General features: G+C 44.6%; 1 protein-coding gene across 2 annotated transcripts in view; it reads left to right on the forward strand.

Annotated features, from left to right (window-relative positions):
* Positions 1-25252, forward strand: part of LOC122811489 (sodium/potassium-transporting ATPase subunit alpha-1) — a 990310-nt gene that overhangs the window by 183094 nt on the left and 781964 nt on the right. The window contains exon 21 of one of the 2 annotated variants that reach the window (XM_044083358.1): positions 20489-20590. The exons of the other annotated variant lie outside the window; for it this stretch is intronic. Coding sequence (XP_043939293.1) covers positions 20489-20590 — 102 coding nt within the window. The remainder of the gene's footprint in view (positions 1-20488; positions 20591-25252) is intronic. 2 annotated transcript variants of the gene reach the window in all.

The raw sequence follows: 25252 nt of genomic DNA on the forward strand, positions 1-25252 counted from the left end.
GTTAATAACCCAGGACAAGTGGGTATTAAACATAGTATCCCAGGGGTACAGATTTAATTTCCATACTTTGCCATTTCCAAACAGATGGCCGGATCTGCCACAAAACCAGTGGGCAGAGGCCCAGAAACAAGTCATGTCCCTCATGGATATGGGGGCTATTCAACCGGTACCAGAAAAGAAAAAAGGACAAGGATTTTATTCAAGACTGTTCCTGGTACCCAGAAAAGACCATTCATGGCATCCAATACTGGATTTATAGATTCTGAACACTTTCCTAGACATTCCAAAATTCAAAATGTTGACTTTACATCAGCTACTGCCTATGCTAGGCAAGAATGCTTGGTTAGTAACTCTAAACTTAAGAGGCATACCTACCTGCATATCCCAATAAGGGAATCTTGCAGAAGATACCTTCGCTTCAAAGCAGGTTTTTTGCATTACCAATTCTCTGCACTGCCCTTTGGCTTGTATACTGCGCCCAGGGTCTTAGTGCCTGGCCCCAGTAATTGCATTCTGCAGACAAAAGAAACATTCAAATGTATCCTTATCTGGACGATTGTCTCATTCAGGCAGAGGGCAAGGACACTCCAACATATGGCGTTTGTAAAAAGGCTTCTAGCATGCCTAGGGTACACCATAAATGAAAAGAAATCACAATTGGTACCCTCTCAAATAATTACATTCCTGGCTGCAAGCTTGAATACAACTGCCTAGATGGCTTACCTCATGCCAGACAAACTAATACAATTGACAACATACTTCAATCAAATGGAAGCAAAAACCCAGTTATCTGCAAGACAAATTCTGCAGGCTTTGGGGTTCATGGCATCCTGCATTCTACTAATTCCATATGCGAGACTGCATATGAGGAAACTTCAATGGTACCTAAAAAGTCTATGGAATCAACATTGTCACAGCCTGGAAACAATGATTCCTCTCATTCCCTGCCTACAACAGGAGTTTCTTTGGTGGGCAAAGACATGTCAACAAAACAAGGGACTGTCATTCACTCTACCCCCTGCCACCCAAACCCTAACTACAGATGCATCAGACTATGCTTGGGGGGGCACCTGGCAGGGAGATGCATTCAGGGCAAATGGAGCCCAAACCAAATGCATCTGCATAGCAACCAGAAAGAAATGCTAGCTGTTCAGAGTGCTCTGACAGCCTTCAAGGACTTGCTTCATCCAGGACAACTACTGATAAAATGGGCAACACCACAGTTATGTGGTACGTAAACAAGCGGGGGGTACCCATTCCTAGCCCCTTTGCAGACTAGCCATGGCCTTGTGGAACACAGCCTTGACTTACCAAATACGTCTTCAAGCTCAATTCCTGCCAGGAAAGCAAAATACTCTGGCAGATGACCTAAGCAGAAATCTTATGGACCCGCACAAATGGAAACTGGATCCACAAATCTTCAGCATGTTAACACAGAAATGGGGAAGCCCAGACTTGGTTATCAGTTGGACAAATTCTGCACAAGAACTCATCACAAAAAAGCATGGAAAGTGGATTCTCTATCTTTCAGCTGGAAAAACCTCAGTCTATGCCTTTCCCCCTCTGCCTCTACTCTCCAAGCTGTTGCTAAAAGTCAGACAGGAAAAAACAAAAATGATTCTAATTGCTCCAGACTGGCCTCGCCAACACTGGTACCCGCTTCTAAAGAATGTCACACCTTCCTCCGTGGTACTTGCCTCAAACACCTCATCTACTGTCTCAGCAGAACTATCAAATTCTGCACACACGGCTCCAAACTCTGAATCTTGCAGCATGGCTAATCAACTAATTATTCAAACCACTTCTCTCAGTAAACCTGTGATGGATGTCATTTTGGAAGCCAGAAGGCCTAGTACTAGAAAACCTTATGCTGATTAAATGGAAGAGATTCTGTGCTTGGAACCAAGCACAAGGAATAGACGCAGCAAGGCCCAATATTCCTCAGATTTTACAATACTTAACTGAGATGATTGACAAGGGCTTATCCTTTTCAATAAAAAATCCATGCCTCTACCATCTCGGCTCATTACAACACAGAGCCTCCCCTCTTTTCTCATCCACTGCTAAAACAGTATCTCAGAGAAGCCAAAAATGTAAGGCCTCCCAGGAAAGCACCAACTCCTGCATGGGACCTCAGTTTTGTGCTGGAAAAACTCACTGCCTCCTTTTGAACCAGCAGCTACTGCGGATATAAACTTTCTGTCTTGGAAGACAACTTTTCTTTTGGCAGTCACTTCAGCTGGAAGGGTTTCAGAACTACAGGCTCTCATGGCAGTGGACCCTTTCATTATATTTTACCCGAACAGGGTGGCCCTCAGGACCAACCCTTCCTTTATGCCTAAGGTGGTATCCAGTGTGGCTCTTAACCAGACCATTCACCTACCAACTTTTTTCCCCAAGTCCGCATTACAAGGGGGAGCGGATTCTGCATTCATTGGATGTGCACAGACAACTAAGATTCTACTTAAACAGGACAAAATCTCAAAGTCTAAGCAACTACTGGTAGCATTTGCTGCAGGATCAGCGGGGAAGGCTCTATCAAAGCAGACTATTTCTAAATGGATAAACCCACTGCATTTGTTTCTGCTATTTGCACCAAACCTGTGCCTAAGGGGATCAGATCCCATTCCACCAGGGCTGCCTCTACTAAAGCAGCTTTTGTCAGAGGGTCCCAACTAAAGAAATTCTAGAAGCTTCTATTTGGAGCTCTGTTCATACCTTCACAAAGCATTATCATTTGCCTCTTTTCTCTAAATCTAGGGCAGGCTTTGCCACTGCAGCCCTGCAGGGCCTTATAGCTGCTCCTAATGCTGTTTAGTTCCATCCTCCCATCCATAGCTTTGGGATTCTACCCAAATGTAATGACTGCAACAGTGAAACACGAAGAATATAGTACAGTTGTATACACAACATAAATGTTAGTGTATTCACTGTTGCAGTCCGGGTTACCCACCACCCCCATTCTATACCTTTTTTTTCCTTCACTATACTCGGAAGCCTTTGGTGTATTTGCTTTTAGTTGAAGGTAAATTTTATGTTTCTAAGGTGTATTTATATATTTACAGTTTATATATTTTTGCTCCCCATTTGGGGGGCACCTGACATCTGGGGCAAGAAAAACTGATTAAAATGGTGTCGGCTGCTTGTTTTATACCCCTGACGACCTGATGGTCATGGAAGAGGAGACGGCAACTGATGCAGGACCCAAGACTTTGTTATTCAGGCCGACCGAGGGCAACCTGCCAGCAGATTACCCTAATGACTGCAACAGTGAATACACTCAACATCTACATTTATGGTAAGTGTACACAACTGTACTTCTGATGACCAGGATTTACCCTTCTCTACCTATGATGATTCTGATGCAGAGGACTCCATTACCTCTGCTTCCCCTCCAGAGGATTTCTCTTTTGGTGAAACCTTGCATATTCTTAGGGAGCATTTTCGCTGAGAAAGCCAGGATTACTCTGGGTCAAAAGAGGCTTAGGGATTTCCTACTCCTGCCCCAACACAGGCCTTTAGCGATCCCTCCTGTACTGGACATTGTTGATGATGCCTTCTCGGAATCTAGCTTGGCCCCTGATTCTTTACCTCCTGCTCCCAGAAAACCTGATAGATATTACAGGGTATATGAACAACAGCAACCACCAAACAAAGAAAAACAAAATACAACCCAAGGGTGATCCACAAATTTATTCTGTAACACACTGACTCTCAAGTTCCTTTTTAAAAATCCTACTGCAGATCCTGAGACCATTTCAGAGACCCAAGGGCATTAAGGCTACTACTGCCAAAAATCCTATCCCCTCTGTTAGAGATTCCAGGGTGCTGTATAGATGGAATAAGAAGGTATACACTTCTGCAACCTTGGCCATTAGTGCCATAAAACTGCCAGTTTCATATGTTAAAGTATCAGCAGCATATTACTGGATTGCTTAAACAGAAATGTTGATTCCTCACTGTGCTGAAAATAAAGATTTACAGGATTTAATGCATTCTGCTGAACAAGTTGGAAAACATACTTTGCAATGTGGTTTTGATTCATTGGAGGCATCTTGCAGGGCTGCTGTCACTGGGTCTGTACTTAGAAAGCATGCTTGGCTTAAGGAGCAATCTTTGCCAGATCATGTTAAAGCTAAATTGCTGGATGCTCCCTTAAACCAAGATGCCTGTTTGGCAACAAATCAGAAGAAGTAGTTAAAAAGATGGAGGAAAAATCTAAATCTATGCAAACTGTTAAAGATTTCCTGCAAGTACAGCCTCCCAGATTTAGTAGGCATTGGCCTTCTGAGAATTGTTTTTTTCCTGCCTCTTCCAGGCCTTCAGTCCAAACCCAGAACCAGCAGAACACCCAGGTTTCAGTCCCAAGGTACTCACAGGACTAAGCAGTGGGGGGCTCCCACTTCCAAAGCAGGGAGTAACTATGGTAAACTGCCTGAATGACTTAACTTTAAAACTTCCAAGCCCTGCACAACTTTAAAACTTCCAAGCCCTGCACAACTGACTGTTCCTTTGGGGGAAAGATTGCCCTGCAGGCAAAAAATTGGGAACTCATTACCCAGGACAAATGGGTTTTAAATATAGTTTCCCAAGGATACAGATTCCACTTCCACTCCTTACCAACCCCGAATGGTTGGCCAGATCTACCCCCAAATCAGTGGGCAAAGGCTCAAAAGCAAGTTCTCGTATCAGGGCTATTCTCTCTGTCCCAGAAGAGGAAAGGGGACAAGGTTTCTACTAAAGACTTTTCCTGGTGCCCAGAAAAGACAACTCCTGGCATCCTGTCCTGGACCTCTCTATCCTAAACACATTTTTGGTAGTACAAAAATTCAAGATGCTAACTCTTCAGCAGCTGCTTCCTATGCTAGGCAAGGATACCTGGTTGGCAATACTGGATTTAAAGAAAGCCTACCTGCACATCCCAATAAGGGAATCTTGTAGAAGATACCTATGCTTCAAAGCAGGCTACATGCACTGCCCTTTGGCTTGTCTACTGCACCCAGGGTATTCACAAAGTGCTTAGCTCAAGTCATTGCATTTTGTAGGCAAAGAAATATTCAAATATACCCATACCTGGATGATTGCCTAATTCAGGCAGAAAGCCAGGACATAACTATTGAATCATCTACAGAAATTGCTAACTTCTCTGGGGTACACCGTAAATGAAAAGAAATCACATCTTGTACCCTGCCAACAAATTGTTTTCCTGGGGAGCAAGCTTGAACACAACTTCCCAGATGGCTTTCCTCACGCCAGAGAAGTTAATTTGACAGCCTACTTCAAACTACTGGCCACAAAGACCCAGCTATCTGCAAGGAAAATACTCCTAGCCCTGGGGTTCATGGCCTCCTGCAGTCTCCTAATTTCATGTGCAAGACTGCATATGAGGAAACTACAATGGTATCTAAAAAGCCTATGGTGTCAGCATTCTCAAGATCTAGAAGCAATGATTCCTATCATAACTTGTCTACAGATAGAGGTCCTTTGGTGGGCAGAGGCCTGCCACCAAAACAAGGGACTGCAATTCACTCTACCCCCTGCCGCCCAAACCTTAACAGATTCATCAGACTATGCATGGGGAGCTCACTTGGCAAGGAAGTGCATTCAGGGAAAATGGAACCCAAGTCAAATCCACCTGCATATCAGTCAAAAAGAAATGTTAGCTGTACAGAATGCTCCGACAGCCTTCAAGGACCACATTTTTCCAGGACAATTTAATGGTAAAGACAGACAACACCACTGTTATGTGGTACATAAGCAGGGGGAACCCACTCATATCCTCTCTGCAGACTAGCATGGCTCTGTGGAACACAACCTTGAGCTACTAAGCACACTTACAGGCTCAATTCCTGCCAGGAAAGCTAAATACACTGGCAGACAAACTAAGCAGAAATCTCATGGACCCACACGAGTGGAAACTGGAACCGGAAACTGGAACCAAAGATATTCAACATGTTAAACAAATGGGAGAGCCCAGAGATGGACCTGTTTGCCTCCCTCCAGAACTACTAATTGGACAAATTCTGCACAAGGACTCCCCACAAACAAGCTTGGAAAGTGGATGCCTTGTCCTTCAGCTGGAAAAACCTATCGGTTTATGGCTTTCCCCCTCTGCCTCTCCTCTCCAAGGTGCTACTGAAGATCAAACAGGACAAACTAAGGACGATACTGATTGCACCAGACTGGCCACGCCAACACTGGTACCCCCTTTTGCACAGTGTCACTGCTGGCACTATGGCACCTACCTCTGATCTCTGCCCTGCTGTCCCAGCAGGAGGGCCGGATTCTGCACCCACCGCTTCAAACCTTGAACCTGGCAGCCTGGCTAATTACCTGATCTCTCTGCTACCATCCCTCAGTAAACAAGGCAAGGAGGCCTAGTACTAGAAAATCAAATGCTGAAAAATGGAAGATTCTCTTCCTGGAACCAATCTCAGGGGATGGGCACAGCAGCGCCCAATTTACCTCGGATTCTTCAGTACTTAACTGAGATGCTTCACAAGGGCCTTTCCTTTTCCTCCATCAAAATTCATGCCTCCACCATTTCAGCTCATTGCAGCACAGAACCACCCCTCTTCTCTCATCCACTGCTGAAGCAGTTCCTCAGAGGGGCCAAAATCTTAAGACCACCCAGGAGAGCCCCTACTCCAACCTGGGACCTTAACTTTGTATTGGTCTCTACCTCCTTTTGAGCCAGTGGCAAATGCAGAGTTGAAATTCCTTTCTTGGAAAACAGCCTTCCTTTTAGCCATCACTTCAGCACGAAGGGTGTCTGAATTACAGGCCCTCATGGCAGTGGAGCCTTTCATTATCTTTCATGTGGATAGGGTGTCCCTCAGGACCAATCCCTCCTTCATGCCCAAGGTGGTATCCAGTGCGGCCCATAATCAGTCCATTCATTTTGCCAACCTTCTTTTCTAATCCACAGAACAAAGGGGAACGAATACTGCACAGACAACTTAGATTTTACTTGGACAGGACTAACCCTCAAAGGAAATCTGAACAGCTGCTGGTTGCATTTGCTGCAGGGGCAGAGGGGAAGGCAATTTCAAAGCAAACCATTTCTAAATGGATAGGCCATTGCATTCATTTCTGCTATAAGCACCATGGAAAACCTACCCCACAGGGGATAAGACCACATTCAACCAGGGCTGCATCTACCTCTACAGCCTTTCTCAGAGGTGTCCCTACCAGGGACATCCTAGAAGCTGCTACCTGGAGTTCTGTACATACCCTCACCAAGCATTACCATTTGCCAATTTTCTCTAAATGCAGAGCAGGCTTTGCCACTGTAGTATTGCAGGGCCTTATAGCTGGTCCTGATGCTATCTACATTCCTCCTCCCAGCCTTAGCTTTGGGAATCTACCCAAATGTGAAGACTGCAACAGTGAAGCATGAAGAACATAGTACAGTTGTGTACATTTACCATAAATGTAGATGTTGGAGTGTATTCACTTTTGCGTCCAAATTACCCTCCCTCCAGTCCCCTGACTTCTATTGGCTATAACTCTATTCTTGTTTACTATGCTTAAAGCTTTTTGCACATGACATCTGGGGCAAGAAAAACTGATGTAATGGCGTCGGCTGCATGCTTTATACCCCTGACTACCTGACGTCATGGAAGATGAGACAGCAACCGACGCAGGACCCAAGACTTTGATAATCGGGCCGACTGAGGGCTACTGCAAGCAGATAACCATAATGTGATGACTGCAACAGCGAATACACTTAACATTTACATTTATGGTAAGTGTTCACAACTGTACTTTCTCCTGCTTTTCTGGTACCACGTTTGGTACTTGGCCTGTGCAATCTTTGTACTTCTGTACCTTTACTACTACATATACATTTTTTTTCTTTTTTAAAAAAGAAAAGAAAGGATTTTGTAGTAGAGTGGGTTTAGTGTTACTCTGCATTTTAAAATTTTGTCTGTTAACTCCTTTTTCAGGGGTTACTTCTACTTTTTCTTTGCTATGTCTGAGAAACTTGCAAAGCCAACTGGTTTCAAAAAGTGCACTTGTGGGCATAAGATTTCAAGTTCTAATGCCCAAAGAAGTTCATACACTCGGAGCTGCTCACCATGATTTACCTTGCACTGTTTGTGCAGCATTTAATCCCAGGGCACTCCACAATTACAGAAACAAATCTATCTTGAAAGGGCTTCTACCAGCTGATTCTTGGACTCAGACCCCCTCCAGAGTTTCGCAGCCCACTTTGGAGTCTAGGAAAAGGTCCATTTCAAGATCTCCAAGGGCTGCTTTGGAACCAGTTGAAAAGTTGAGACTCTGCTACAATGCCTTCGGATATGAAGACGTTTGGCTGATCCTCTGATCCACAGCATTCTTCCGATCTGACTGGTCCAGCCCATACTGCTAGCTCTCTGGCTTAGTCTACCTCCCTGTAGGACCCTAAACTCTCAGATTTGACCAGTGGAGGTCACACTCCTGAATTTGTGCTGAAACCAGTCTTTCCATCCCTGCCACCCCAGTTATTTGAGACTCTGAAGAAGCTGTCCCAACCCCCGTCCAGTGCTTCATCCTGATCGTCTAGGAGTTTGACAGAAGCAGACATGGGCAGGGTAATGCGGTGATTCCTTAGGTCTCTTACTCAGATGGGGATTCTACCAGCTTCGTCCTCCATAGCAAGTGCACCCACACAAGCCAGTATGATCTTCTCCAATCCGGCCTGGAGTTTCGGAGTCCCAGGATCCTGGAGAGGTTTTGTGTCAAATCAGAGGAAGCTCCCTTCCTTGACCCAATGGTATCCCTGACCAGTTCTGCTCCAGTACCTTCAGATCAGAGAGGTCAGCACTGGGTCTGAGGGGCTTGGTTCAGCTTCTACTTTGTCAGATCCTTCCCCTCTGTGCCTTGGCCCTGGACAGCTTGGGTCCAATTCTGTCCAGAGGGCTGAGATCCAGGGTTGGCCCCAGCCTTCCTTCTTTTAGACTCTTTGGCTCTGAGGACAGGGAGGAGAGGTCCCCCAGATCTGTCAGCTTTCCAGGTAGTAGAAAGAGTCCTCTGTTTAACTGGAGAACCTTCTTCTCTAGTCTCTGATCATATCCCTCACCCATCTCTACTCCGCAGGGTCAGCCAGCTCAGGGAAGCCTACACCCATGTTCCCCAGAGGGTTCCCCCCCTCTCTTCAGACACCTTTCCCAAGCATCCATCGGAAGGTTCCTCTGAAGAGAATGAGTAAGAGGAGACAAGACTCCCCTTAGGAGTCCCTCACAAGCACTGATTTTGATGAGGGAGAAGGATCCCCTGATTGAAGATGTCCCTTTTGGGGACATCCTGGAAATCCTTAAACAGGAAGGTGGCTGGTCTTCCCATCTCCTGAGGAATCCGTGTTCCTGCAGGCCTTTAGGGCTGACCCATCTGTCTCGTCACCCGCCCCATGAAGTTTTCTATGCCTCAGCGTACCTTTTCTTACCACCTTGCCGATTCCTTGAAAATGTGGTTCCAGAAATCTCCGGGACCTTTCCAGGGCGTGCGTGAGGCTACTTCCTCCAGATGCAGAGGAGGAGGTTTCAATGGCAGACATCACCCCAGAGGCAGAAAGGGTCTGCAAAACTACGGCTTCATAGACTTCGTTTCTGATGGGCTGTATCAGTGCTCCCTGAGAGCTGCCAGACTGTCCCTCTGGTGGCAGGTGGGGATTGTGTTTCCCTGCACCTGGATTCCTGGACAAATATCACAAACAGTGCATGGGTGCTAAATATAATATCCAGAGGTTACTACATTACCTTTTCCCTTCCACCTTTTGTCACAAGGAAGAAACTCCCTGGTGTTCCACCCAATCAGTGGGAGTATGCAGCAGTAGAGGTTTAAAAGCTGCTACAAAAAAAAGCCATCCAGGAGGTCCCACCTGAACAAATAGGATTTAAAACTTGCTTCCGCTTCTTTTTACTGCCAACGAAAACGGGTCCTGAGACCAATTCTGGATCTAAGCAGTCTGAAATCCCAGTGCAGAATACTGCCGTTTGGACTCACTACCGCCCCCAGGTTGTTTTCACCAAATGCATGGCATTCGTGGCAGCTCACCTGAGACTCCAAACATTCCAGGTGTTTCCATATCTTGATTGGCTTCTCACCACCTCAACCAGGCATCAAGCTGGGGATTACTTGCTTCAGATCTTCAAATTCCTAGGCATTGCTGTCAGCCTTGCCAAATCAAAGGGGACTCCTGTACAGAATCTGGAATTTATAGGAACTCAACTGGATACGACTCAAGTGGTGTCATTACCTCTTCATCGTGTCATTGAGAAGTCCAGGTGTGGGAAATTGTCTCATGTCCCCTCCAGCAAAACTAGTGTTACAAGCTCTTGGGTTAGTGTCTGCTTCATTCTTCTAGTTCTTCACACACGATTCTTTATGCAAATCCTTCAGTGGGCACTGACTGTTCATGGTCCATTCTTTACCAGCTTCTATCTTTTCCCATAAAACTCGCTCCAGTTTGCAAATGGCATGCTCGCTGGTGGATCAAGATGACCTCTTTCTCCCCTCATAGTCAAGTGACCACAGACACTTCCCATGTGGGGTGGGGAAGGGACACCATGAGAAAGATGGTCCAAGGCATGTTGTCTCCAGTCAGAGACAAGTTACATATCGGTGTCTTAGAGATGAGAGCAGTCCCCTAATGTTGCAAGCCTTTCAGGATGTTCTCCCTCTAGGGACTATTGCAGTCTGTGCAGACAACATGTCAGTAGTCTGATACATCAAACAAGGAGTAACCCATTATTCCTACCCATTGTTCAGAGAGTCCATGAAGGTCTGGGAATGGGCAATCTCTTCAGACCACTTTCTTATTGCAACACATATACCGGGGAACACCAACATACTGGCAGACACTCAGCAGGTCCATCCTGATTCCTCATGAGTGGTCCCTCAGTCAAACAGCAGTGAATGTGCTCTTCATCCACTGGGGCCAGCCTTGCTGCAAACTGTTTGCATCTCACCTGAACAAGTGCAGCAAGTATTTTCTCTCTGACCCCCCCCCCCCAAGGGAGTCATCTAGGGATGCTTTGATTCACAATTGGCCCCCCGGTCTCCTCTTTGCTTACCCCCTTCTTTCCTTGATCCCGAAGTTTCTACAGAAAGTAAGCAGGCTGAGAACATGAGCCATCCTCATTGCCCCCTTTGGTCTCGACAGGTATGGTGTCCCTTCCTGTGGTGTCACTTGAAATATCCTCCATGGATACTGGAACCCATTCAGGATCTCTTACCTCATCCATCATAAAGTCAGCATCCCAATCTCCATGCCCTGAAACTGACCACATGGTTTCTCCACTTCCAGTGATAAGTAAGATTGTCCAGGCTCTCTTCCCCAGTTCATGACTTTATCTTGGCTTCTCAGAAGGCTTCCACCAAGAAGGTCTCCAGAAGCAAATGGAAATTATTTTGTGTTTGGGCATCCAGTCAGAATATTGATCCTTTTTCAGTGCTCACTTCAGCCATTCTTTTTCTAACTAATTTTAAGCAAGTGGCTGGCTTCTGTACCATTAAACTTGGCAGCTATATCCAGCTTCCACGCTGGGAAGGAATCATTTTCTCTTGCATCTTCCAGATTACAGAAGGCTTTCATAAAGGAAATCTTCCACCTTAAACCTCTAAGGATCCCTCGCCTCCTTGGGATTTGGCAGTAGTGCAAGTTTTAACTCGGAAACCCTTTGAACCAGTGGACAAATGCAATATGAAATTTCTTTCTTGGAAGACCATATTCTTAGTAGCAGTCACTCAGCAAAAAGAATTTCTGAGCTCTGGGCCTTGTCGGCTAGGCCTCCTTATATTTTCCATAAGGACAGGGTGTCTCTGAACCAACCATTCCTTTCTGCCAAAAGTGGCTGCTGAGACCAACGTTAACCAGTCCATTCAATTACCCAGTCTTCTTCCCCAACTTTACTAATAAAGGAAAATGTATGCTGTATCTGCTTGATGTTCACGGGACAAAAACTGTACAGCAGTCTGATCAGCTTTTTGTCCTTTTCCCTTAATAGTTTGTCATGCAGTTTCCAAAATTACTCTAGCCAAGTGGATCATTGATTGTATTTTGATGATTTTATTCTCACAAAGGTTTGTAGTTGCCTCATCCTCCTACAGCTCATTCCACTAGATCTATGGCTACTTCATCTGTTTTTTCCTCAAGAACTTTCATTGACTACATCTGTGCTGCAGCCACTTGGTCAAAGACTCGTACCTTTGTTATGCCTTGCAAATTAGATATTGTCTCTAGAAGCAGAGCTTTATTTGGTTCGACAGTGCTCTTGAGAGCCTCCTAAGTTATGTAGCTGGGGACTCTAATCCATTTGTGAGGAAGAATGAAAAGGACAACATCAGATTTTGAAGTTATGTACTTACCATAAGTTGGTATCGGTGTCCATTTTCATTCTTCCTCAACTTCTCGCCCAGCCACCCCTTGGCCTTGTCACTCCTAGAAGGATCTTTGGACGATATAGGAACTCTCATGTTCCTGGTTTGAGCCTCCATTTTTCTGTCTGTTCTATCACTGATACTGTAGGGGTAAGGCAGCAAACTCAGTCTGAGGAGTTTGGGATAGAGTGGGGCATTATGGGTAGAGGGAGGAACTCTAGTTTTGGATGCAAAATCTGGTAGATGAGATAGTCGGATCCTAGCCCCGTTTGCTTGGAAGAAAGAAAATGGACAACACTGTTACCAACTTATGGTAAGTACATAACTTCAAATTTTCTGTTTGAATTTCGGAGAAAACCTGTGCCCTTAAGCGGTTGATTAGTTATAATTTTAGTGTGCAGCTGACAGTTTTCTGTTGGAGTAATCGTACTGGTGGTTTTCTGCCCACCAGAGTAGTATAGCCCTTCATTGCACTCTAGTCTGGGTGGCTCTTCATTTTTTATCACCCCTGTTATATCTGCAAGGGAACTGCATTTCTGGGCCTGCTTTCAGATAGTATTTCTGCTGTGGGACTGAGCCATCATCTTCCCCTCTCTCAGGGGAGAGTAAGCTGACATTGGCCAGTCAGTCATATCCCTCCCCGACTGCTAGTCTAACCCAACACAGTTTTAGTGCAGTCAGGGCATGTTTGTTATAAAGCCAGCCTGACTCTCCTAGCTGTGACCTTCTGTTCAGTAATGAAGTAATTTAAAATTAAGAGCATGGTCTCTTGCACTCCTAAGTGGTGTTGCAGAAATTTTCATTCAGGTGTGAGTGAGTGTGTGCCTTCTGTGGAATGCTGGGCACCAGGCTGGCAACTCGGCACCATAAAACTCCACTAACAGTCATTCTGTGAACCTTTGTTCCACTGTGGCGACCATTACTTTAGTCCAGTTAAAAGTTCATCTTACAACCAAACTGTTCAGCATCGACATGCACCCCAAAACTTCAATACCCATATAATTTTCTTTTCTTTTTGTAATACAAACTTTACCAATGTCATAGAATTTTACATAGTCTTTAAACTTTATAATGCTGTCTTGACTAAGTCTTTGGAATCTTGACAAAATTATCAAGTTTCTTTCCAGACTGTTATTTTGTATTTTGTACTTTGTGGTTTGTATTCTAGTGGGTGTCCTGTATTATCCAATATGTAGGGCTTTTGTATGTTTTTAGTTTGTGTTCTACAGAATAGCTGAGATGTTAATCGTGTTACCCTGCTGCAGTAATCACACTTGGGTTATCCTGTCGTCAGGTGGTCCCGCAGTCTGCTGGAATTCCAAAGTCTTGGTCCGGCGTCGGTTGCTGTCGCTTCTTCCCTGACGTCAGTGCGCCAGGGGTATATATAATGCAACCAACGCTATTTTCTTCAGTCTTTCTTGCCGCGCGGTGCCCGAAGCAGTTCGCAAGTGCCGGTCGGCCGACTACTGAGATTTTTTAATTTGAATTTCAGACCGAAGTCTTCTATAAAGCTAAGTACCCCGTTGGGGAAACTTTTCTTGCCTCAGACTGATGTCAGATAAAGTTAACAATTGTATTTCTTGTGGGAAGCAAATACCTCATAAGGATTTTCATTCTTTTTGCATACCTTGCCTAGGCCCAGACCACGACGTCACTAGTTGTCGTTTTTGTGCTAGGTTTAATAAGCGTACTATTAAAAGACGCTTTGATTTCTCACAACACTACTTCAGTAGGAAATTTAACTACACCATGCCGTCGGAGCAACCGACTACCGGCGTGCACAAAAAACGCAAGGATAAGGACAGACAGCCCAGGCCTAAGCCAGATTCCGAGGCCTCGGCTGGTCCGGTCTCCGGTCTTCAGTGAGGCCCTGACGCAGCCCCTGACTACCGCAGATCTGGAACCCGAGACCGCTTCAGAAATTTTGACGGAATGTACCAGGCCGAAGCAGCCATTTAGTTCAGGCCCTACCGGCGACATTGCTGAAAAAAATGTCGGTGCTGCAGAAACGCCATCGGTTGCTGAAGGCGTTTTCAGACAGACAACGCTCACCATTAAATTGTATTCTAAAACGAAGACTCCTATTAAATCTAAAAAGACTGCACTTCAGTCCCCTGTTCAAGGCCCCATGCCTAAGAAACAGATGCTCAAAATGGCTGAAGATTTGATCACTTTAATCAGGGGTTCCCAGCCCCCTCCTGACAACAGGCCTAGACAAGAGGAAGATTATGCATCCTCTGAACAAGTGCCATTTCTTCAGACTCCTCTGAGGACCAAGATTACTCCTTCTCCCCTTATGAAGATTCTGATGCTGAGGATTCCATTCCCTCAGCTTCTCCTCCTGAAGACTACTCCTTTGGGGAAACTTTACACACTATGAGGGAACATTTTCACTGGGAAGGTCAGGACTACTCTGACTCTAAGAAAAGGCTCAGTTCCTTTTACTCCCCCAACACAGACCACTTGCCATCCCACCAGTTTTAGACATTGTGGATGATTACTTTGAATCCAGTTTTAACCCTGACTCTCTACCTCCTTGACTCTCTACCTCCTGCTCCGGCTAAAATTTCTTTACAAAAGACCTGTTGCTGACCCAGAGACAATCTCCCAGGGTCCCAAGGGGGCTAAGGCTTCTATGGCAAAAAATCCTGTACCTTCTGAGAGGGATTCCAGAGCACTAGACAGGTGGGGGAAAAAAGTTTACACCTCAGCCACTCTAGCTATGAGGCCACTAAATTGCCAATTTCACATGCTTAAGTATCAGCAATTTCTAATCTCTCAGTTAAAGCAAAAAATGACCACTCCCTCAACAATCTGAATTGAAAGAAATGCAGGATCTGCTGCATGCCACTGAACAGGTGGGCAAACATACCTTACAATGTGGGTTTGATTCTTTGGAGGCCTCCTGCAGAGCAGCTGTCACTGGGTCTGTTATACGTAGGCATGCTTGGTTAAAGGAACAAAACTCTTCCTGATCATGTTAAAGCAAAACTTCTAGATGCTCCCTTACAGCAGGATGTTCTTTTTGGAGTTAAAGCAGAAGTCGTCTTAAAGAAAATGGAGGATAAGGCAAAATCTATGCAGACAGTCAAAGATTTCCTACAGGTACAGCCCCCTCGCTTCAGCAGAAACTGGCCAACAAAAAATTGGTCCTTTCCAGCTACAGACAGACCACAGAGGGGTAAATACAGACGCCCAAGGGGCAGCGGTCAACCACAAGCCCAGTACAAACCTCGCCAATGGGGCACTACAACACAGAAGGGAGGAGAAGACGGGTCCCAATCTACCAGAAGGCAAACTCAATGACTTGCACCTCATCTGGCCAAGCAACACTCTTGGCAGCCCCCTTGGGAGGAAAACTTGCACTTTTTTCAGACAACTGGCACATTGTCACAAAGGACAAATGGGTCCTAGACGTAATTTTACGAGGATACAAATTCCATTTTCACACCTTGCCATTGAAAAGAGGAATGCCAAACCTGCCACAAAATCAATGGGCAGAGGCACAAAAACAAATTACAGCTCTCATGGACATGAGAGCCATTCAACTGGTACCTACACGAGAGCAAGGCCAAGGATTTTACTCAAGACTCTTTCTAGTCCCCAGAAAGGACAATGCCTGGAGACCAATTCTGGACCTTTCAATTCTAAACACTTACCTACAAGTACCCAAATTCAAGATGCTAACACTACAGCAGCTTCTTCCCATGTTGGGCAAGGAAGCATGGCTAGTACCGTTGGACCTCAAGGAGGCATACCTGCATGTCCCTATCAGACAAAGTTGCAGAAGATACCTCCGTTTCATTGCAGGTACAACCCATTACCAATTCTCTGCACTGCCCTTTGGCTTATCTACTGCGCCCAGAGTCTTCACAAAATGCCTGGCACCAGTAATTGCATACTGTAGACAGAGAAATTCAAATATACCCATACCTGGATGACTGCCTCATCCAAGCAGAAAGCAAGGACATTCTATTACATCATCTGGCTTTTGTGAAACATCTACTAAATTGCCTGGGGTACACAGTAAACGAAAAGAGGTCAAAACTAGTATCCTCACAAAATATGACTTTCCTGGGTGCCAGCTTGAATAAAACGGCCCAGAAGGCTTATCTGACGCCAGACAAACAACTACAACTGACTCAGTATTTCAAAACAATGGCAACAAAGGCCCAATTAACTGCAAGAAAAATTCTGCAGGCCTTGGGCTTCATGGCATCTTGCATACTACTAATACCATTTGCAAAGCTGCATATGAGGAAATTACAGTGGTACCTAAAAAGCGTATGGTCTCAACACAGCCACAGCTTGGACACAATGATATCTCTCACTCCCTGCCTAACAGGAGTTTCTATGGTGGTCACAGGCATGTCACCTCAACAAGGGTCAGCCTTTCACCTTGCCCCCAGCCAGGCAAACTATCACAACAGATGCATCAGATTACGCTTGGGGGGCTCACATGGCAGGACAGTGTGTTCAAGGCGTATGGACTGCAGATCAAAGGAATCTGCACATCAATCAAAAAGAGATGCTAGCTGTACAGAAAGCTCTGACAGCCTTCAAGGATCTATTACATCCAGGACAACTGACAATAAAGACAGACAACACCACAGTAATGTGGTACATAAACAAACAAGGGGGTACTCACTTCTACCCTCTGTGCAGGCAAGCAATGACCTTATGGAACACAGCTCTGGCTTACCAAGTTAAGTTACAAGCTCAATTCCTGCCAGGACAGAAGAATACATTGGCAGACGACCTCAGCAGAAACATCATGGATCCCCACGAGTGGAAACTAGATCCACAAGTATTTACAATGATAACTCAAAAATGGGGCCTTCCAGACATAGACCTGTTTGCCAGCCCTCAAAACTATCAACAAAATTTTGTACAAGGGCACTTCACCATCAAGTGTGGAAAGTGGATGCAGTCTATTTCAGTTGGAAAAACCTGACCAGTATATGCCTTCCGTCCATTGCCTCTCCTCACAAAGGTACTTCTGAAAGTCAAAAAGGAGAGACCACGACTGATTCTTATAGCCCCAGACTGGCCACGCCAGCACTGGTAACCTGCTATTGAGGAATATGGCCCACTGCCCACCATGGATATTACCACAAATTTCCCATTTACTCACACAACAAAACAATCAGATTCTTCACAGCCAGCTCAAAACCTTAAATCTGGCTGCATGGCAAATCAGCTAAGCATCCAGCCAGCCCCTCTTTCCCAAGCAATTATGGATGTTATTCTGGAAGGTAGGAGACCAAGCACCAGGAAGGCTTATTCGGACAAATGCATGGCAAATCAGCTAAGCATCCAGCCAGCCCCTCTTTCCCAAGCAATTATGGATGTTATTCTGGAAGGTAGGAGACCAAGCACCAGGAAGGCTTATTCGGACAAATGGAAAAGGTTTTGTGCCTGGAACCAATCTAAAGGCTAAGACACAATTCAGCCTCACATGCCTCATATTCTGCAGTATTTAACTGAGATGTTGCACAAAGGACTTTCTTTCTCTTCCATTAAAATCCATGCTTCAGCTAGTTCGGCCCACTACAACACAGATCCACCCTTATTTTTGCATCCACTTCTAAGGCAGTTCCTCAGAGGGGCAAAAAACATTAGACCACCCAGGAGAGCACCTACACCAACATGGGACCTCAATTTTGTTCTGGAAAAACTAACACTACCTCCCTTTGAACCAGCTTTCTCTGCAGATCTTCAGTTCCTATCATGGAAGGCTGCCCTGCTGCTAGCAGTAACTTCAGCTAGAAGAGTCTGAGCTACAGGCACTAATGGCAGTGGAACCTTTCCTCATTTTTCATCAAGACAGAGTTTCTCTACGAACTAATCCTTCTTTTATGCCTAAGGTCGTTTCCAGTGTGGCTTTAAATCAAACCATCCACTTACCCACCTTCCCAAATCCACAGAACAAAGGTGAGAGACTCCTGCATTCCTTGGACATTCACAGGCAACTTTGTTACTACTTGGACAAAACTAAGGCTTTCAGAAAATCTGACCAGCTCTTTGTATCCTATGCTACAGCTTCTCAAGGGAAGGCTATATCAAAGCAAACCATTTCCAAATGGATAGGTCATTGCATACGTTTTTGCTATACCCATCATGGAAAACCAGTTCCTGCTACCATTAGGCCCCACTCTACCAGGGCAACAGCTACTTCTACAGCCTTTCTCAGGGGGGTTCCAACCAAGGAGATTTTGGAGGGTGGGCTTCGCCACTGCAGTTCTGCAGGGCCTTCTAGCCTCCTCTAACCCTCTGTGATACCTCCACCCATCCTTAGCTTTGGGATTCGACCCAAGTGTGATGACTGCAGCAGGGTAACACGATGAACATAGTACAGATTTGTACCTACCATAAATGTAGATGTTAGAGTGTACACCTTGCTGCAGTCCAGGTTACCCTCCCTCCATCCCCTCTGACCTACTGGCTAAATCTCTTCAATACCTTCCTGATGTATTTGCTTATAGCTGAAGGGATTTTGTGTTTGTGCAAGTTTACTCAATTTGGTACTAATTACTGATCACCTTTGAGGGCACCTGACATCTGGGGCAAGAAAAACTGAAGAAAATGGTGTTGATTGCATTATATATACCCCTGGCGCACTGACGTCAGGGAAGAAGCGACAGCAACTGACGCCGGACCAAGACTTTGGAATTCCAGCCGGCTGCGGGACCGCCTGACGACAGGATAACCCAAGTGTGATGACTGCAGCAGGGTGTGCACTCGAACATCTACATTTATGGAAGGTACAAAACTGTACTTTCTCTGCACTACATTTTGTGTGGGCTAGTACATTTTGTGTGGGCTAGGCAAAATCTGTCAGCTTAGTATTTTTTTAGAAGGGGTAGGGACATTCTGTCTCCAACGTTTGCACTTTACGTGTGAAGGCAGAACAGTTTACTAATATCTTCAACTAGAAGCTCACATCATAAAAAAAAATATTGTTGTTTTGCTGAGTAATACAATTCAGTATTATTTACCATGAATATCAGTTAGGTCTTTTGTGTACTACAGTGTTTTAGTGCTGTAAAGAATAGGGGAATTATCTGCTGTTTTATTATTTTATTTTTTATTTAACATTTGTTTACTGGGAAAGTCCAACTTTGAATGAGCCAATATTCAGCGGAGGTATGAGGAGAAATGTTCCAGATGCATGTCTTTGTAACAGATGCTGTGCATTTAGTGGTGGGGTTATTCTCGCAGTTTAAATGTTTTATGTTTACAGGGTTGCACCTTGAGTTCTCCTTCCTCACTGTCTGTAGTAGGGCAGAACAGCTTGCTAATAACTTCAGCTAGGAGCTCACAGGATGGCAAAAATGAGTTACTTTATACTTACAAGTATGTATTTTTCTGTGAATATCTGTTAAAATTGTTTTAAGCCGATTGTGTAACTGACTTTCAATGTGGAACTTTAAGGAATATGGACATGGACATTTTAAGACTCAAAGTGAGGAATTTTCCTTGTAATGAACACTTGAGAGGTATTGTTTAAAACATCATGTGAATTGTGCAGTGGAAAAGTGCCTAGACTATGAGTGCTTAGTCTTATGCAGAATTGCTGCTTTTGCTTTCTGATTATAAGTGAATGATTTGTTATTGATTGCACACTTAGTTATGGGACTGGTTTTCCGCATTATATAGTACATTTTTGACATCAGTTAAATGCTTTTTTTGTACAGTGTTTACCCTTGGTTCATATGTACTTCAGCTTACTGATTTTGCTTGAAAGACCACTTCAGCTTGGCACCGTGGAAGTGGTGCGTTTTCGCGCAGTGTGAAAATGGGGCGTTTCACATTTTGCCTGTTTGTCACACATTGTCTGTCTGTGTTCCACATTGACCTTTTAAGAGGTTGAGACCTATGGGTGAAATGTTAAATGCCCTTAAAATGGACAGCATTGATGGGCATATTTTGTTCTGTGGTCAAGCAAACAATGTTTTCAGTTGGCTTGTTATAAAACTACAGAATGCAGTAGAATATGTGATGATTCTTTTGCAGCTGGTACTGGAAATGTTTAGCTATACTCATTTTGTGTGCTTTTTGATAACTGTTCTGATATATAATTTTAAGTACTCATTTGGTTTCTATTTCTTTTACACTACAGGAACAAGATTCTGATTTTTGGACTCTTTGAAGAGACAGCACTTGCTGCTTTCCTTTCATATTGTCCTGGCATGGATGTAGCTCTTAGAATGTACCCACTTAAGTAAGTATATGACATTGCGTTATGTTCACATCATTGCTGTATAAGCATTATTTAACTGCATTTTGAGTGTGTTTAGATGTAGCTATTGGGCTAGGTGGCTTAGTGTTTTTTGTTTTCTGTTATGGAGTCAAAATCAAATGGTCACTGTTTCAAGCACAAAATTCCACCCAGAGATAGGCATTTTTTTGGGTGGTATGTTTGCTTCTATCGGGGCATTTTGGGTTAGATCAAAATAAAAATTTTGTAATGGCTGTGTTAAGATTACATCTTGAGTGGGCACGGTTTGTGGAAAACATCTGTTGATTTTATTTTTTATTTTTCATCATCAGAGTAATGCAGTCTTGACCATCACAGTAATGAGTTCTGGACAGACAGAGCTGTGACTCATTATTTGCTTTGATCCAAAAGTAAAATTGCATGTTTGATATGACATTTGCACAAGTTGCAGATTTTTTGTCTGAAGAAAGTTATTGCCTCCTACATCCTCCATGTAGGTGCTTAGCCCTGTGCACCCCTAATTATGTCAAGTTGGCAACTCACCTCAAGAGGAAGATTGCTGAACTGTGCTGCGAAGTGCATAGTTCTGTGAGCATTAGGTAGTGCATATAGCTCTGTTTGTACCCTAGTGCGTAGTTTCTAGATAATGTACATAAAGGTAATAGTGGCAATTTCAAGCAAGTTTAGGAAGTTTTGCCAGTAGTTAGTGACCTTAACAATGCTAACTTTTATGGAACAGGCTAAGTGTGCACATAGATAGGGAAGGTGAGTAGAAGCTTCATTGGAGGAACACAACATTCGGAAATAAGCACAAAGTATACAAATTAAACATCTAGGATTATGTACAAAATGGAATCTCTGTAGTAGGTAGAGAAGCACTTCATAGGTTCTGACCTCTCAGCTGTTCCTATTTTGAAGGAATGGTCCTATTTTCAAGCCTGAGATGTCCCTATTTTTGGAGGTATGACCTTATATTCAGGCTTTATTTGACCCCATCACACAGTTTTCTGCATCACCCACATCACGTGATTTTTGAATACATAGAAAACCACGCCACATAGGTTCCTAGATTTATGCTATATCTAGGTCTTTACAAGCCTAGCCATGCAATCCAACCCAGTTTTGTCCCAGAGTTGTTTGGAGACCAGTATGATGAGGTAGAAGGCAGTAGTGAAGAGTTATATGGGGTTTGGGTATGTTGGTTGGGAGGGTTAATAGTCTTACTGTTGACCTCTGTCCATCAGACATGGGGGCCAGACCAGGAGTGAATTTGCAATTGACCCTTCCAATGAAGTTCCTTTTGAATAGGGTTAGGGATGAACTCCTCTCCATATAGATGGGGAGCTTCTTCTATAGCACAGGAGTTCTTTGAGACATGTCTTGCTAGTAGGTTCTATTTATGTTGCAGACAAAGTTCATGTCTTTGGAACTAGTATTTCTGGTGCTGTTTTTTTGTGGATGTGCAAGAGATCTGTCAGAGCGGGATCTGTGGATGCCTTCTATACCAGGCATAGAGTGCCTCTTAGTAACCTGTACAGAGAAATTGTGTAGGACAGGATAATCATACCATGGATTCTCCTGGTGAGAGGAACCTTTTGAGGGCATTCCAACTGTTGTAAGTGCCCAGTTAGGTACATGCCAAAGGGGACTCTTGTTTTGTCAAGGGGAGGTCATGCCTGCTAAACTTGGTCGACTGCTTTGAGACTGTCATCAAAGCCATGGATGAGGCAAAGACTGCACACCACTTACCCTGACCTAGCCAAAGCCTTCGATACTATTCCCCACTCTGGTATAATAGTGAACATTTCTCAACTAGGCATCAATCTATGTTACCAGAGGAGTAGCAAACTGGCTCACTGATGGAAACCCACCTAGTCAAAATAGGCAAAGCCACCTCAAGCAGTAGACCTGTAACGAGCAGTGTACCCCAGGGATCGGTCCTGGGGCCTCTGTTTGGGATATACTTTTCTGAGGTGCAGGCCAAAACCAATGGGCTATGGCTGACCAAGTTTGCAGATGACTGCAAGCTGAGTGCTGTCATCAATTCCCCTAGTGTTGTGGACATCCTCCAAGAGGGTCTCACCCAAACAAATGACTGGTGCAAGAAACATGGCCTCGCACTGAATGCCAAAAAATGCATCATCCCCTTTGGGGTTAGTGACATCCCCACAAATGATCACTTTTGATAACAAGGTCCTAAGCACGCAGTAAGCACAGTCAGTTGTGAGGGATTTTGGCACCCAGGTTGATGGCAACCTGACGTTTGACCACCATATTGTCTCTGTTGTATGGAAGGCTTTCTACATGGCCCACCTCATTAGGAAGGGTATCTCATCCAGAGACAAGGTCAAAATATCCCTGTGGTCTTCGGTTATAAGACCCATTATTGAGTACAATGCCCCTTTCGCCATGTACCTCACAAAGCACATGCAGCAGCTAGAGAGGTCACAGTGGTTCCCCCACCAGGAGAATCCAGGGCCTCAAACATCCACTCTACACAGGTCCCAGTACTGTTTCATACAGACTCCTCAGAGGTGACCTCTGTGTGGCATACAAAGCATTCTCAGACCCTGCCCTGATGGGACTGCTGCATGTCTGCAAATCAAGCTCCACTTGAGTAACCCACACACGCAACCTCAACCTGATCTGTGACATCAGTAGGACTTGATGGTGGGACAGATTTTGTCCCAGAGATGACTCCCCCTTTCTGTTGAATAGACTTAGTCTCCACATCAAGCAGAGTACCTCATTATCCCTTTTTAAGAGCAACCTGAATAACTGGATGGGGAAAAGAAAATACATCCCTGGGATTCCATCTGTGTCCCTGCTGGAGAGGGGCATCATATGCTGACTTATCGGAACATGGGCTAAATTCTTGGCTAGGTTTGTAAGGGCCTCCGGGCCAATAGCCTAGAAACTTCCTACGATGGTTCTGATAAAAGCTGAATAGAGTGGCACTGTAACTTCCTTGGACCCCGGTGTAATACCCTTGCTTAAGAGTTGGACAATCTAGAATGATTTTCTTAGTCTTGGCTTTCTGTTAATCGAAGGCCAGATTACTGTTTACACATGTTCCCAGATCCCTAACTATCAGGTGAACTCTTGGGGCTGTTTTACTGATGGAGCTTGGATGGACAGTTTCCCAAAGGGCACTATAATGCATTTCTTCACATTGAGTTTTAATCCATGGCTTTAGTACCAGTCATTTGTGTTACTCTCTCGTGGGCTGTTTCTGTCATGGGGGGGGGGATCCGTAACAGTTTCCAATTTACAGTCCTATGCAAACTTAATGAGCCAAAGGCCTTTGACATTAGCCTCTTCCAAGAAGTAGATGCCAGACAGGAGCATGCCCAACACTGAGCCTCAAGAGTACTCCCACTGATGATAGGTCTCCTGATGGAGGTGGTGTCCCCAATTCTGATTTTTTGGATCATATCTGTGAACCAGCCAGCAATCCACTGAGTTATGTAGGGATTTATACCTAGTTTTGAGAGTTTGCCCAAAAGTACCCAAATGGGGTATTGTATTGAATGCCCTGGCCAGATCAAGGTAGATGATATGCAGTTTTCCCTTCATCCATAGTCTTGGTGACCCTCTCAGTCTACCAGGTTGAGTAGGCAAGACCTTCCCTTAAACGTTGGCACTTAACCTGTTTTGAGGCTGTACTTAACCTAGCAGGACAACTTGAGGCAGTCCATATGTTTTTGTTTTAGGCTGTTTAGGAGGCAATCCGAGCAATTGTCAGGGTCCATTGAAGCAGTACTTTTTTGTCTTGGTGAGCACCGGGATCTGCTCACTGTTAGCTGGGGGGGGGGTGCTAGAAGGGAGTTCATGGGGAGAGTTTGTGTGGGGGGGGGGGTAAAGTTAGAGCTAAATTTATCAGCCAGTAGATTTGCTACGTCACCCTGGTAAGTGAAGGTTATACCCATTTACCACCAGTTTTGCGCACTGCTGAGTGTTTTAACTTTTATGACAGTCATCTGCAAGTTCAGTCAGCCAGAGGCCACTAACATTGGCCTTGACTTCAAAAGTAATTGCCAAAAAGGAGTGATCCCAGGACTGATCCCTGAGGAGCTCAGCTTGTGACTGGCCTCTTTGTATAAATTGGTTCCTCAGTTCTAACTTCCTGGGTCCTGTCTGAAACAGCTGGCTATCCACTGTGTGACATAAGGGTATATATATCTAACCTCTTGAGTTTGTCAACAGTGCCTCAGTGGGGTATTGTGTCAAATGCCCAAGTCACGGTATTTAGTGTAAACTCCACTCTGGTTCTTTTTTTTTTTTTTTTTATTCCCACCACCATCTTCCCGTTTACTCCCCATTATTCTCCCCGTCACCAGGGCGAAGACTGAGCAGAAGGATCATTTTCTGCAAACAGCCCTGCCTTTTCCCTTTAAGCACAATTTGTTTTCCACTCTCCACCAAGAACATTGCACCAAGTGTATATTCCCAGGAGTGAGTGTCTGCAACACCCCCTACATGAGAAATGTGAGTAGTTCACTTCTCTTTACTCCTTCCTAGCTCCTCCAGTGCCAGGGCTGCTAATCGAATCCCATTTGACTTGCTTCAGCCCTCTGCACCATGGAGACTGACTACTGTGGTTCATTTTTAAAAGATTTTTGCATAGGTCATAGCCAACCCCGCCTCCTTGTGTAATATAATTTC

The sequence above is a fragment of the Protopterus annectens genome, chromosome 9.part0, assembly GCF_019279795.1.
Source record: "Protopterus annectens isolate FY-2018-M chromosome 9.part0, PAN1.0, whole genome shotgun sequence".
Classification (NCBI taxonomy): domain Eukaryota; kingdom Metazoa; phylum Chordata; order Ceratodontiformes; family Protopteridae; genus Protopterus; species Protopterus annectens.